The sequence below is a fragment of the Talpa occidentalis genome, unplaced genomic scaffold (assembly GCF_014898055.3).
Source record: "Talpa occidentalis isolate TD23 unplaced genomic scaffold, MPIMG_talOcc4v2.1 talOcc4.7, whole genome shotgun sequence".
NCBI lineage: Eukaryota > Metazoa > Chordata > Mammalia > Eulipotyphla > Talpidae > Talpa > Talpa occidentalis.
Window position 1 is genome coordinate 65,311,724 of NW_023605083.1, and position 15,719 is coordinate 65,327,442.

The following is a 15,719-nucleotide window of genomic DNA, read 5'->3' on the forward strand; positions in this document are numbered from 1 at the left end:
TGTTACTAAGTACCCAGGGGTGTGGTTCTCTTTCTCTCCAAAACCCCCACATGACTAGGCCTTCCTCTGCATTGCCCAGGGAAGATTAATTGCAGATGGAAGAGACTGCAAATTTTATTCCAAGAATTTGAGAGCTTACTTCTTTGAGCACTGGTGGTGTTTATTTTTTTTTAAGGATTCATTTTATTTATTTATACATACAAGAGCTGGAGTGTAGGCCAGAGGTGTGTGTGGGGGGGAGGTGAGAGGATTCTCCAGAGTCAGAGTGAGGAGCAGAACAGGTGAATCTGCTGAAATACACTGCTGAGGGGAGCAGTGGGTGAGACACAAGAGATCTGCTGGGTCATGTGGGTCAGCTCCCTGGCTGGGGATCGAACTCGTGCTTGCAGTGGCTGGCTATAGCTTTATAGTGCTGAGACTTAACCCCTTACATCACCAGCGAGGCCCTGCAGTGGTGTTTAAAACATTTTCTCACCGTTAAAGGCATACCTTGTAGACTGACAGTGCTGACCCAGCATACCATGTCACATTGCAGCTGCTCATGTCCCCATGTTCCCTCTCATTCTTTGTACACAACATTTTTCTTAGAGAGTTGTCTTCCTGTTGTTATTTTTTTAAGTGGTAATCAGTTTACAAATTATTCTCCCATGTTCCTAAACATTATCCTTAATGGTTACAATCTATTTCCTTAGGCATTCTACCCACATGAGGACCTGATGTTCTAGAATTTTTTGGGGCAGGAAGATGCGAATTTTCAGTGCTTTGTGCTGTATTAAAAGCCATCAATCCTGCACGACTGGTAGCCGTACCTGCATATTGAGGGTTCTCTCTGGACACCCCACCCCCACTCCCAGGCTAGTGTATACATGTGGGATACAGGTGGGATAGACACACAGATCTAAGTATGACATAACTGACTGTGGTAGGCAGAACAAAGGTCCCCCAAAGATGTCCATGTGTTACACATGTCGCTGATGGGGATATGTTCTGAGGCATTAGCGATTTCTTCGGTATGCAAACTTCTTATGCAGTTGTGCAAACCTAGACGGTGGAGCCTCCCACACCTGAGGCTGTATGGTGCAGCACACTGGGACCTCCATTGTAAATGGGGTCAGGCCTTGAGCTTGACTGTATACTTACTGTAAAATGCATATATAAGCCTTGTCTTGGTTGACAGGCATAACAGGCATAACACAAGGTGAGTATTCTTATTCTCCTCATCTTACACAGGTGGAAACTGAGGCTCAGAGAAGTGGGGTACTTGTTCCAGGTCACACAGCACACGAGTGTGAACTGGCTGACTCCAGAACCTGGTGGGCCTTAGCTATTGGGCACCCCTGGTCTGCGGCGAGGTACTGAGCCTCGGGCGCGGGGTCCCTCTCCAGGGTGTCCTTCTGGATCTTCATCTCCTGGAGCTGTCCTTCCTTCTCTGAGTGAGAAGGGCATCCTGTGGTTTCTATCCAGAGCTCTGAGCTCCTCATTCCACCCTTTGGGATGGCCCAGAATGTGCCTGACCCCTCTTCCATGTGATAGTCATATGAGCTAGAAATGACATGCTTGCTGTGGAGGGAGGAGGGGTGTGCTTCTCCACGACCAAAAGATCTCTCTCGGGTGCCTGGCAGGTCCCGGCCGACCAGTACAGGAGCCTGGCTGAGAGTGCCCTCTTGGAGCCGCAAGTGAGAAGATACATCATCTACAACTCCAGGCCTATGCGGCTGGCCTTTGCTGTGGTAAGGAGGGCGATGGGCTTGCACGCTGACCGTGCTGTGTCCCACGCCACTGCTGAATGCTGTCCTGTTCTGGAGCCTGGTTGGGCATGGAGGCTCAGCCGCCTGGGGGAGAGCAGTGCACGCAGACCTGCATGAGAGGAAACTGACGGGAGAGAGTTGTAACCAGGTCCCTTAAGGGAAGGGAGCAGAACCAGGGCTCCCTACGGGCAGCGCTTGGGATCGGGAATCTGCTGGCTCACCCGGGCTCTGGACTTAGCATCTGGCCTTGGTCAATACTTTTGGAGATTCCTTAAAAGCCTAAAAGTAGAAATACCATATGATCCAGCAATGCCACACCTAGTTATTTATCCAAAGAATATGAAAACTCTAATTTGGAAAGATCTTTGTACCCCGATGTTCCCAGCAGCAGTAGTCCCAATAGCCAGGACATGGAAACAACCTAAATACCCACTGATGGAAGAGTGGATAAAGAAGTTTTAGTGTATACATGCAATGGACTACTACTCAGCTGCTAAAAAGATAAAATCATGCCTTTGCGATAATATGAATGGAACTTGAAGTGATTGCACTAAGTGAAATAAGTCAGAAAGATAAAGACAATTGCTGGATGGTTTCTCTCCTAGGTGGGATCTAAAGAACCAAAGTGAGCAAGCTAACAAAATAACCTGTAGACTGTGAAAGCTATGGTGGATACTGGAGGGGAAGGGGAGATGGGGCGGGAGGAACAGGTAGAGGGGTGGATCTGACAGTGTGAATGACACTAGGCTTTTCATGATGGGTCTGGAGAGGCACCTGCACTTACACATGATAGAGGCGAGAAGCTGTGCTGCTGGAACTTCCATAGTACTGTAAACCGGTGTAAGTGGTTTACAATAAAATTGTGTTAAAAAAAAATTGTGTTAACAAAAGACTTTTCTCTTCTCTGGGATTTGCTTTCCTCATCTGTTCAACAGAAAGTCTCACTTCTGTGTGTGTGTGTTTATACACACACATATAAACACATGCATACACTTAAACACACATAAACATACATGGCAGAGCCAGTATTTGAATTCAGGCTGTTGAGCTTCAGCATCTGTGCTTTTAATTTTAACCACTATGATTTGCTGATTCTCTGTATGTAATGGTCGAAAAACACCCTTAGCTCTCTTGTCCTGATTCTAGGGAAGGGACAGGCATGGCAGCTGGATTTATTGATCCCCTAGTAAGTCCTAGGCTGCTACACATTACCTAATTAACTCTTAAACAGCTCTGTGAAGTATGTGTTATTAGCTCCATTTTACAGATGAGAAAACTGAGGCTAGGAGGTGTTACAACTTGTCCTGTCAAAGGATCAACATAGGCTTCTGATTCAAATTTATCTCACTCCCAAGATCCTCCCTTTTCTGTTTTATTTAAAGTCAGGGTGAGCAAGGATTCAGACCAGCTCTTCTAACCTTTTCTGCCTTTCCTCCAGATCCCAGTCAGTCTCTCACAGGCCCTGTGAGCTGTAAGAAGTGCCTATGGAGTGTCCAGAGGTGTCCCTCTGGATAGAGCAGCTTTGTTCCAGGGCTGGGTTCCTGAGCAGGCTTTTTCTCTGGCTTTTTGCAGGTTTTCTATGTGGTGGTGTGGGCCAACATCTACTCCACCAGTCAGATGTTTGCCCTGGGGAACCACTGGGTGGGCGTGCTGCTCGTCACCCTGGCCGCGGTGAGCCTGACCCTGACTCTCGTGGTCATCTTCGAGAGAGAGCAGAGAAAGGTGAGGCATCTGGAGACCACACTTGCATTCCCTCCAGGCTGGCTTTGCGGGGAGATAATTCCAAGTCAGATTTTTCTCTTTTATCTGCTTCAGAGAATGAATATTCACACTGGCCCATGTGCCCAGTGACTGAAAGAAATCAAGTCATGTGTGATTAAGTCCTTTGCTGTCTAGTTCCTGCAGGCAGTTTTTCTGGAAGCAAGTTGTGTCTTGACAGAGAGTCTGAGAAGAGGGCTGAGAGGGGAAGGCACCCGTAGCCAACATTCCCAGGCACTTTGCGTCTCCTGAGCCCCTTCATGGACCTCCTCCCTACTTGGATGCTCACAACAGTCCTAGGGGGAGGGGGCTGCTTAGTTCATCTTTCAGCACAAGGTGCCTGAGGCTGGGGGTGCAGCCATTGACTGTCATGTCTCATTTAATACCAACAATAGCCTTTGAGGCAGAGAGTGAGAGGCCAGAGTTAGGGTAACTTTTCCTGGACCCCACCACGAGTAACAGAACCTGGGTTTACAGCCTGAGCCCTCTGACACCTGATCTTCACAACTAACAATGATTCGGCCTTACTTCTTAGCATACAGTCCACTAATTGATCCCTCAGCATCTGTCTGTTGTTACTTACTGAGCAATTCACGTTCATGGTTTGTCTATTAAGTGCCCTACAGATAGATGTTAACTCACCACACCCCTTGGTACATCTCTGGGTAGCAGCGCTTACCCTCATTTGACAGATGAGGAACCCCAGGCTCAGAAGGCTGAGGGCATAGCAAAGGTCATGCTGCTGATAATGGCAGAGCTGGAATTCAAGGCAAGGATGCTCAGATTCCGGGCCAGATTGTCAGCCGTATGGGTAGTCTGCGGCTGCTGTAACAAATTACCATAAACACCGTGACTTCCAAACAATACACATTTACCGTTGAACAGTTCTATAGGTTAGAAACTCCTGGAGCCTCGAGGGGACTGTCTGTTTTCTTGCCTTTTCCAGTGCCTAGAGGCCACCTGGTTCCTTGGCTTGGGGCCTTTTCCCCCGTCTTCAAAGCCAGGTATGGAGGGTGGTTCACATCTCTGATTCCCGTGGTTACATTGGGCTGCCTGGACAATCTCCCTATTTTAAGGCCAATGTATTGGTAGCGTTAATTCCATCTGCAGCCGTAATTCACCTTTGTCATGGAATGTAGCATCACAGGTTCTGGAGTGTAGAATCAGGCATCTTCAGGGGGCATTCTTCTGCTTACCATGCTGTCTCTCTCTTTCCAACAGGAAGCTGGCTGCACCTGGCATAGAGCTGGGCTTTGAGGTCTTTTGCAAACACTCTGTGCTCACCTGACTCAAGGGGAGGGCTGGATGATGGGAAATGTGGTCAGGGTTTGGAGAAGGAATTCCATTTATAGCCTGTGTTCACAGGAACAAATAGGAGCTTTATGGCTTAATCATTCTGAAAGGATCTTTGTTGGACTTTGAGATGAGGCTGACAAAATAGTGCCGCCCTTGGGCTCGGTTAAGGCTTTCATGGCCCTTGTGTTTGGCCTATAAAAAATAAATTGAGCTGGCAGCTCTTGCTGCAAGAAATTTCTCTTGGGGACGGGAAAAAGCCATGTTGTGCTGTAACAGGAGCAAGCAAGATGTCTGGACCTGGTAGGTGCTTCAAGGATAAGGATGGCATCAGTGCAGGCAGGGTGGGGGGGCCTGCTGCCTGCCCCTCTCCCATCCTCCTTGTGGGCCAGGCGTTGTGCCAGGTATTTTGGGAAGGAAGTGCCTCAGAGACAGATTAGATGTTTTACTTACACGGTGTGCTCAAACCTATCCAACCTCCCTCCCCAGTAAATGTTAGGACATCCTGTTCCCATGGTGTCCCAGCACTGGGTCAAGTGCTCATGCATAATCTCATTGAAATCTACCACAGTCCTAAGAGGCAGGAACACTTTCCATTTTTATTGTACAACTGAAGAAGGCAAAACTCAGCAGAGGGACATGACTTGTCCAGGGCCATACAGCCTGGAAGGAGCAGGGCTGGGCCCACCCAGGGCTGTCTGACATTACTGAATAGACTGTCCCAGCAACCTCACAATCCCATTTTAAAAGGGAGTAAGTGACATGTCTCAATGACAGGTATCATTCCATGTTATCAGGATGGGCAGTGTGTGGTTATTGCCTGTGGTACAAGAGCTCTCGGGCAGTGTGGGCTCTGGCCACAGGACTGGCATTTGCCTCGCAGGCCAACACCAACACAGACCTCAGGCTGGCAGCTGCCAATGGAGCCCTTCTGAGACATCGGGTGCTGCTGGGGGTGACAGACACAGTGGAAGGCTGCCAGAGCGTGATTCAGGTACGGGGTTTCAGAGAGACCTTCCCTGCAGGGCCCCCTTTGGTCTGGGCTCATGGGAAGGGCAGCCCCATGTTCTCCCAGTTGGCAAAATATCTCTCAGAGTCAGCCCTGCCCTCCTCCCTCTTTGCTCCTGTGTTTCTTCCTGGAAACACCCCTCTGGGCAGTAACCACAGCTTTGAACCTCCCTAGGGGGCAGGGCTGAAAGGAGAGCGCAACCAGCCCGCTCTGCATGTGCAGACAGGTGGGCCTCCGCTGTGCTCGAGCCCTTGGTTGGGTGCCCAGAGGCCTGGATGAGATCCCTGGAGAGGTAGGCAGACCCCAGGGGCCTTGTCCACAGCACTCAGTTGTTTCTCAGTTATGAGGTCTTAGGTGACAACGTCACACAGTGGGTCTGGGATGCTGCGAGGCCTAGCAGAAGCAGAGGCGCCAGGGCTGGACCTGCAGGTGGGATCTGGGAAGAAGCTTCTTGCATGTAAGACCTGTGTATAGCACAGATGTTTAATTGAGGATCTACTATGTGCCAAACATGTTCTAGGTGCCTAGGCTGCAGCAGAGAACATGTTGATAATTGTCTTCACGGAGGCTAGCACCCCTGAGATGGGGTAGGATGAAAGGGAATCTTGTCCCACCCCAAGGGTGAACTTGAGGGCATTGCATGACTTCTGGCAGTTCAAGTGTGACATCATCAACTGAGGGATCCTTGAATCTTGGAGCCTTTGAAATGCCTTTTGTCTCTGAGTCCTCTCTATCCATTACCACATGGCATGAGTTGAGTACACAGATGGATGGATGACTCATGAATGGATACATCTTCCAAAAACCATTGAGTTCTTTCAGTTTCCAAGTTGTCTCTTGGTTTCTTTTCTTTCTTTTTTTTTTTTTTTGGCATAGAAAGAACTGGGGTGTAGGTCAGAGATGCAGGGGATGAGAGGATTTGCCAGAGACAGAGTGGGGAGCAGATTTACTAAAATACACTGCTGAGGGGAGCAGCAGGTGAGACAGGAGAGGTCTGCTGTGCAATGTGGGTTAGCTCCCTTGTTGGGGATCAAACTCAGGCTGTGGTGGTAATAGCACTGAGACTTAATCCCTAGGCCACCAGGGAGGCCCTCCAAGTTGTCTCTTGTGAGAAGATGATGCAATATCTTGGATTGCCTTTAAAATCATTATGAATGGGGTAGGGTAGGGAATGGAGGTGTTTGAGGTGAATGATGGGTGAGGGTAGAGATAAAACAAGAAGAACAATCTCATAATAACTGTTGAACCAAGATGGTGGGTAGCTGGGAGTTAGTGATTTTCTTTGCTCTGGTTTTGTGTACATTTGGAAAATTTCATAAGAAACTTAAAAGAAATTCATTGAAAAAATTCTCCTTGGGGTCTCCCCTGGTAGCGCAGGCAATTGAGCTGGCACTGCAGACCTCTCCTGTCTCGCCCGCTGCTTCCCTCAGCAGTATATTTTGTCAGTCTGCCTGTTCTGTTCCCTGCTCTGTCTCGGGTGAATCCTCTCACCCTCCTGTGCATCTGTCCTGTATCCCGGTTCTTGTATAAATAAATAAATCTTAAAAAAAAAAAAAGAAAAAATTCCCCCTAGGGATGAGAGAGCAGTAGAGCCTAGTTGACAAGAGGTATGTGATGTTGGGTCTTGATGGTCAGTCACTGGGAGGAGGGAGGTCTGGTGTCCAGAGGTAGCAGTCAGTGGATGGAGGGAGGCCATCAGGGTCCTGCAGAACCTGAGTTGTGATGTGTGGAGGGCCCTACACGGTGCTGGAATGTGTGAGCATGGCTAAACTTGCCTGATAAACTTCACTGACCCTTTGGGGACTGTTGTTAGTGAGGCAGATGGGAATAAACTATTCCCTGCTCCTCCCAGCACCCAAAGTAATGAACTCTGACCTGACATGGACAGTGAGAATGACAGCTCTGAGGGGTTCACTCAGTTGCATGTTGGGTTCCAGTCAAGGGCATCCCAGTCCCTGAGGATGAAGGCAGTACCCCAGATGGATGCATGAAGTACAATAGGATTTGGAGTCCATTTTGAACAGGGTTTGATATTCTCTAAATTTGCACACAACATCATTTTCTACCAATCGGTCATACAATGGAGACTTAGTTCTGCGTGGGCACTCTGGGAGAGAGCGTTCCTGACGGACCACAATAAATCTGGTTGTGCTCAGAATGGCGGGGCTCCAGCAGGAAGGCAGGACAGGGCTGAGGGCTTCCAGGCATGGAGAGTTCAAGGTGGGGCTGGCTCAGGCTTCTTCTCTCCTCAGCTCTGGTTTGTCTACTTCGACCTGGAGAACTGTGTGCAGTATTTGTCTGACCATGTTCAAGAAATGAAGACCAGCCAAGAGGTGAGATACCTTAAATGAAAACACAAAATTAACAAAATAAACCAGGAGGCCAAATTGTATAGATTACATCACCTCTACTTTGGAAAAATGTCTAAGAAGTTACACGGAATTAGGGATTAGGGATTATTTTTGCCTAGGGAATTATGACTCTTTTTCTCCTATGCATTTTCTACTGGCCATATATTTATCTATAATAACAATGATAGTAATAATAAAGATCCCGAGTGAGGAAATTATCATGTAGTTAGATAATATCTAATATCTCTTTTTTTTAAAAGATTTATTTTATTTTATTTATACGAGCACTGGGTACAGTCAGAAGCACAGGAGGGTGAGAGGATTCACCAGAGCCAGAGCGGGGAGCAGAACAGGCAGACTGACGAAGTACACTGCTGAGGGGAGCAGTGGGTGGCAGGAGAGGTCTGCGCGCCATGTGGGACCCTCGCCCAGCAGCTGGGGATTGAATGGGCGCTGCAAAGGCTGCGGGCAGCTTTGCAACCCAGTGCTCAACCGCTGTGCCACCGGGGAGGCCCTGATAATATCTCTTATTCAAAATGTCTTTCTATTACTTATGAAGGTAAGAGAGCTCTTGACCTGGTTCTACAGATGAGGAAACTGAGGTTCTCAGAAGTTCTATTGCTGCTAATGGTGCCGGTTGGTGATCCCCAAGCCATAGGATCAGCCTTTTCCTGGTTCCCCGGAAGGGCTTTATTGGGTCTTAAAGTCAGTATTCTAGTTTAGCCCTGAACCTGGTCTGTTAGTTCCTGTGTGGCTTTGGCCAAGGCCTCTGAGCTTCAGTTTGCTCATTTGCAATGTGTGGGTGAAGACACCCACATTTCAAACTGCTTTAAGAGCAAATGAGAGCAAGAAGGGAAAAAGTGCTCAAGAAGCTACTCGAAGGTCCATACTTCTGGTGGGAAATCTTCTGATCTCACCTAGGTAGCTCAGTTGCAGATTCTCCTGAGGTCAGCATCCAACTCTAGATGGATCTGTGTAACTTTTGTGGATTGCAGCTCACAGAGCCACTTGGCCTCCCTGACATGTCCCAGCTTAGGGCACCACCGAGCCCCCTCTCTGTTGTTTGTTTTGCAGTCCTTGCTGAGAAGTAGATTGAGCCAGATATGTGTTGTCATGGAGACTGGAGTGGACCCCATAACAACAGTGGAGGGGCCTGAGAACCTGGTGGAGGAAGCACCTCTCCTGCCCAGGAGTCCACATCCCAGGGAGAGGCCACTCTTGCAGACTGAGCTTCGCCAGCTCATTCCTGAGGCCGAGCCAGAGGTAACAGACACTTCAGCCAGTCAAGACCACTCTCCTGTTTAGAGTATTTGTGGAGCGTATGTGTGAGTGCTTTAAGTTCTAGATTTCTGAGAACATGGTTCTATTGAGATGGTAGGAACCTTCTTCTAGCCTACTTGTTTTTAATGTATTTTTCCCTCATCCTAATATTGAAAAACAATTATAGATTCTTTTTATACTTATTGGGTCCCCCAACCCCAATTTTTGATATCTAGAATATTCTATTTGGTAGTTTGATAGATGCGTGTGGGTGGATTATAGCCTACCTAGTGGGTGGATTATAGCCTACCTAGCCATGAACATGTTGATGAATATGTGGGTCACTTTCAATCTATCAATCTGTTATCTACCCATCTAGCCACTTAAATGGCAGTGGGATATTTAAATCTCATGTAAGTCTCTGTGGGGTTCTAGTTTCTGTGGCCCCAGAGTTCTGCTGGTTATGGGCAAAGGCTGGTATTCCAGAAAGCTGATAATGCGGTTTGCAGCTGTGTTACACTATTCTTACCACGAGGGAAGAGCCACTGTCTGGGAGACATGCACTTAAATCTTTTGTTTTCAGCCAATATATATGGGAACTAAGGACACAATCAGTCCAGACTCTCCCTTTTGCACTGGTGGGGTGTAGGGAGCCTGGAAGCAGGACTATTAAAAGAGCAGATGATAAATATATTAATGTCTTCATTTGAATCTCACTGACTTTTCTTTTAAATAGCAGAAGAGATTGATAAGGTCACATACTTTATTGTGGCATGGATGTCTGCGTTTATGTGAAACAGCCCATTAAATATGATGGGTCTTTTAAATTATTTTTTCAAATTCATTCAAACCAATAGTAATACAATTTCCTGCTATGAATATCAAGTTTCAGTGTATGTGCACATGTTTTTTTAAAGAAGCTGTGCTTGTAACTTAGCTGGGGAAAATACAAGAAGTACCATGAGCCAGACCATCCTATTTCAGTTGGAGCCCAGTGTCTGTGAAAGTCAGAGTAATGATTATGATGACCTCTTATATTTTAACAGATTTTTAATCATGCATAAAATTCCATAGCCTACCTTCTGAGCTATGGGTTATTTCCTCTTCTTCCTTGATCAGTGAAATGAGGTTCCAAGATTAGCTGACTTGCCCAAGGTCACAGAACAAGGGAGAAAGCAGCAAAGTCAAGGACAAAAGCCACCCTAATGATTCTAACTAGGCAAATTTTCTTGCTTCTTATGCTATTGATTTTAGAGCAATGGACAAGAAGCCCTGTCTTAGTGAGTAGTAGACTGAAGTTTTCAGTATTTTCTAGCACAAAGGACAACTCAAAACAAGCACTGATCCTATAGAATGAGGTAGGGTGTCTGCTTTGTTGAATGATGATGAACCTTTATTGAACCCTAGGTCCTGGATTACCTGTCCATTGCTTCCTTTAATTCTCACTCCAGCTCAACTGGATAGATGCTATGATCTCCCCTTGTACTGAGGAGGAAAAGAGCCCAGCAAGGTGAACTGGCCTGCTCAGGGTCAGCCACATAGTGGCTGAGCTGAAATTCCCACCTGGCCCTTCTTAATGCCTGTTCTTAATAATGGACTCTGCTGACACCAACAGCTTGGATGTCACCCTACATTGTGTTTTGTTACATTCAGACTGGACACATGTGTTATGGAGGACCTCACTGCACACTACAGAATGGAGGAATTTTCCCTCTAATTCCAACTGCCAGACCCAAATATGAAACTTTAGACACTAATTGTTTTAGATTTTGCATTAAATCCAATTAAATTTTATTTTTACCTTTTCACTTTTTTCATTGCAATAAGATATACATTTACCACCATGACCAATTTTTAGAGTATAATTCAGTAACATTAAGTGTTTTTTTAATTTTTGTATAGACATTACCTTCTATCTTCAGAACTTTTTCATTTTCCCAAAACCAAAACTCCACTTCCATTAAACACAAACTTCCCCTTTCCCATCCCCTAGCCCCTGGAAAGCACCATTCTACTGTTTTTTTTTTTTTAACTCAGATTTTGCACTTTATTTTACTTTTAAATTCTACTATAAAATATTTTTTTTAAAGATTTATTTTTATTTATTTATGCATACAAGAGTTGGGGTCTAGGCCAGAGGTGTGGGGGTGCGTGGTAAGAGCATTCACCTGAGACAGAGTGGGGAGCAGAATAGCCGGATCTACTGAAATACTGTGTTGAGGGGAGCAGCGGGCAAGACAGGAGAGGTCTGCTGTGCCATGTGGGTCAGCTGCCTGGGATCGAACTCATGCCGCTTGATAGCACTGAGACTTAACCCCTGCGCCACCAGGGAGGCCCTACTATGAAATATTGAGCATAGGTAGATGCCAGTCTGACATTCAGATTTTTGGTAAGGCAATTTTGTGGTGCCACTGGAAATCGAACCCTGTGCATGTAAGGCAGATTGTACCAATATACTTTGTGTCTCAATGAATTTACTACCCTAGGTGCCTCATATAAGTGAAATCATTTCAGTATTTGTCTTTTTGTGATAAGTCCAATTTTTATAAACAAACTCACATTCGGAAAACTTACCTAAAGAAACCATCAGGTACTTACATATGTTGAAAACTTGCCTCCATTCTAGTGATTTTCTTCAAGTATATTATCTTGATCTCATGTGATCTCTAGAATCACAGACATTTGAAAGTAGAAATAGTGTGTGTGTACATGTGTTTGGCTGGCAGAAGCTGGTGGGAATTTTTCTGGTGTGTTGCGGCCCTGCAACTCTTTTGCTCATGTTGTTAGCAGCTATCAGCAGTTAGGTTTCCCACCGTGGGAACAGGAAAAGGAAGCTGCAGGAGCCCCAGGGCAAACATCTTCCAAGAGCACCAGGCAAGACCTGGCTCCAGGGTCTTCCTGGAGACAATCACTGCTGGTCCAAGGTTGTGAGGACTCATAGACTTCCCCTCAGGCAGTATGCATGCCTCTGTGACCCTCACTCTACTACCCTGCTCTTTCAGGAAATGGCCCAGCAGCTGTTGGCAGTGTTTGGTGGCTACTACACCCGGCTCCTGGTGACCTCCCAGCTCCCCCAGTCTGCGGGTACACGGCACACAGACTCTCCGAGGGTTCCCTGCCCCTGTCAACTCATAGAAGCCCACATCCTGGGTCCAGGGTGCTGCCCGTTCCTGGTCAGGTGACCTAGGGACTAAGGTCCTCCTCTTCCTCTGAGACTGAAGGTGAGACATGGGGAGGCCTCAGGAGCCTTAGGTGGCTGGTGCCAGCCCTGCTGAGAAGAGAAGCCTCTGGGGCACTCCGCAAGGTGTCAGCATAGGGGTGTTGTGCAACCCCCGGATTCTGCACAGAAAAGCTGTGGGCACCGCACCCTGACTGCAGGCCTTTTCAGAAAGTGCTGGTGACCCTGCTGGACCCACTTCAAGCTCCTCTCTGTTCTGCTTTGAACCATGGGCAGGATGATGGAAGAGCCTCTCTCCGGTCCCTTCATGTTTGGAGAGCCCAAGAAATGTGAAGGCAACCAGACTGGGCCAAACTGGTGTCCACGACTTGGTCTCTGGCGATGCTCCCATTCCCATCATGTCAGATGGAGAAACTGAGGCTCCCAGGGGACACAGCACTTTGTGGTATTGCTTTGAGCCTCAGACGGCCTGTCCCCAACTGGAAGAAAGGAAGCAAATTCTCAGAATTTCTTCATTTTTAAGCTTTTCTTCCTATTTGATGATGAATGGAGGCTTCTGTACTTGTTTAATCTGCAATCCTGCAAGCTCCAGGAGACAGAAACAAGAAACAAATGGCAGATGACTACCATTAGAGGGTTGGGAGAAGACTGGTCCTGTCTGATTTTACTCATTTAGAGGCATGTGTGCTTGTGATTGTGGTTTTATCCTTCAAATGTAGAGCCATCCTCCTGTTGTCTGACATGAACTCTATCCAAGATTGAAGCCTAATCTGTACCTTGTGATTTCCATCACAAGCTCAGAGGTTTCTAGGTTCTTTGCTCCTAAATCTGTTTAAGGACCCATCTCACTCTTCTATTGGTCCAAGTCCAACAGCCCTGCTCTGGCATGTAGTCTCCCCAACTCCCAAGACCTGGCCTGCATCTGTAATTTTGGCTTCATCGCCTACAGAACTCCTTCATAAATTGAAATGTTCCTGGACTTTGTTGGACTCCTATGCATGCTTCAAAGCCCAGAATTACTTGCTCCCCCTCCAGGAAATTATTAGTAACTATCCCTGCTATGCTCTGTTTTTTTTAAATTCCTGGAGTAGCTGCTGCCTTTACTGATATTTTTTGTTATTAATTCTATTTTCCTGTCCACATGCCAATTTTTCTAGTAGATTATAAGCTCCTCAAGGATGCAGAATATGCCTTCTGGTTTTTGTGCATGACTTGGATCGGCCATGTGGATTGATTACTTTGTTATCCCCATAGTAGCTTTTACAAATTATTCTCCATACTCACTTGTATAAGGTTGGCTCATAACTGGGTTCTTCTGATCTGCCACTTCTAACTATATGACTTTGGCTGGTCCTCAGTTTACCCATCTATATACTTGGGTAGATTGTATAGATTATGGGTGATTCTTAATGGCCCTTCCAAAGTTATGGAAATTTCTAGCTTTTTATGTACCATTCTGTCCACTGGCCTATCTTTCTGTTATGCCTTCTTCTACATGTAGGAAGGTCCTAGGGCCCCACGCTCTGAAATGTTCCACACTAGATACACCTTGGATGGAAGGTGCATCCAAGGTGCATAGAACACTTGGATGGAACACTAGCCTAGTAGCAGGATACCTGGGTTTTCATTTCCTATCTGCTGCTTCCTAGATGTGTGACCTTGGCTAGGTTACTTAACCTCTCTGAATATCAGTTCACTCCCTTATAAAATGGATCTGGGGAACATAAAACATAGGAATATGAGTGACTTGTCATGTAAGAGAGGAGTCAAACTATTTGCTCTCTCTGGACCAGAAGAGAAATCACATGTGTAGACCAGCCCTTGAAATGGCCGTTTAAAACATTTCTCTTTTGTCAGTTCTGAGGGTGGATTTGCTCAATGAGAATTATTCATGAAGACAGTCACTGTCTTACTTCTTTGCCACAGAGGAAATGAGGGCTATGAGTGTAGATGTGCACATTTATCATCCAACCATAACGCCCTGGGAAGTATAACAGTGGAATAAAGATGTGTGTGTAAAATAACAAAGCGGCAGGTTCTCAATTTTAAGGTTTACTTAAGAGCCTTGATGTATTCTTTCCTGCCTTTTCCTCTCTAGATTTTCTGATCGTCTCCCCAGCTGGTGAGGCAGTCAGTGTGCGCCCACCAGGTATATTTTTTGGTACCTGTGCCTCAGTTTCCTCATTTATGACCTTGGCCTTGTCTGTTTGAGAATCAGTTTCTACCCCAGATTTTCAGGGTTAATGACAGAATTGGTGACAGGGAGATGGCCCTGGGTCCCAAGATGGGAGTGAAAGAAGTAGCTTAGTTTGTTTTCTGGGGCCACATTTATTCAAATCCAGGGTCCACCTAGGAGCAGCGTCCTTCCACCCTTTGGGTCTCACTCCTCACCTGTGGAATGGGGTATAAGAGTGCCTACCAGGCAGGTTATTGTGAAGATGCAATGATATCAAAACTATAAAATGCTTGCTACAGAATGTGAGGGGCTTGAGTTTCAAGCTGGAAGAAGAGCTCAATAAATGGTTGCTATTTTTTTAAAAAATCTCACCGTGTCTTGTATCTAGTGGGTACTCGGCATATGTCGTTGTAGTACGTCGTTAACAGTCAATGTTTATTCAGTCTGCACCAGACCTCACTTAGTCCAGCAGCACAGGGCATATGTACGAGAGTAAAGATTCCCATCAAGTCTCTCTGAAATTTAGTACTGGAAGACAGTCTCACCAGCAAGGGAAGAGCAAGCTGGTAACCTTGGGCCCAATGCTCACCCTCTCTGTTCCTCTTGTACCTCCATTTCCTTGTCTGTTAAGAAGGGGTGGTGATACTAACAGGGATTAACTATGGTGATACATGCAAAGCCCCAGGCTTGGGCCATAGTTCGGTCAAGGGAGGGCGCCACCGGTCACAGCTTTTCCTCCCCAGAGGCTTTCTGTCTGTGTCTGCTAGTCTAAGTTTTGACTTACATTGATCAAATGCATATCCCTGGAATTTTCTAACTGATGAGATCAACTATGATGTCTTTTCTTAGGCTCATGAGGCTTCTTTGGGACCTCCCCTATGAACGGGGGCTGGTTGCCAGGAGAACAAGCCATGTGATCAGAGGGTTGGCATGTTTAGTTCCTGCA

General features: G+C 46.5%; 1 protein-coding gene across 12 annotated transcripts in view; it reads left to right on the forward strand.

The window, feature by feature from the left end:
• Positions 1–15,119, forward strand: part of TMEM268 (transmembrane protein 268) — a 29,447-nt gene extending 14,328 nt beyond the window's left edge. For 10 of the 12 annotated variants that reach the window (XM_037492028.2, XM_054688660.1, XM_037492033.2 and 7 more), the window contains 6 exons: positions 1,623–1,730; positions 3,321–3,470; positions 5,683–5,793; positions 8,061–8,141; positions 9,234–9,422; positions 12,422–15,119. In XM_037492028.2, the coding sequence (XP_037347925.1) occupies positions 1,623–1,730; positions 3,321–3,470; positions 5,683–5,793; positions 8,061–8,141; positions 9,234–9,422; positions 12,422–12,601 (819 nt within the window). In that variant the 3' untranslated portion in view covers positions 12,602–15,119. The remainder of the gene's footprint in view (positions 1–1,622; positions 1,731–3,320; positions 3,471–5,682; positions 5,794–8,060; positions 8,142–9,233; positions 9,423–12,421) is intronic. The other 2 variants (XM_054688661.1, XM_037492034.2) reach the window with 2 other exon arrangements.
• Positions 15,120–15,719: the final 600 nt, after the last annotated feature.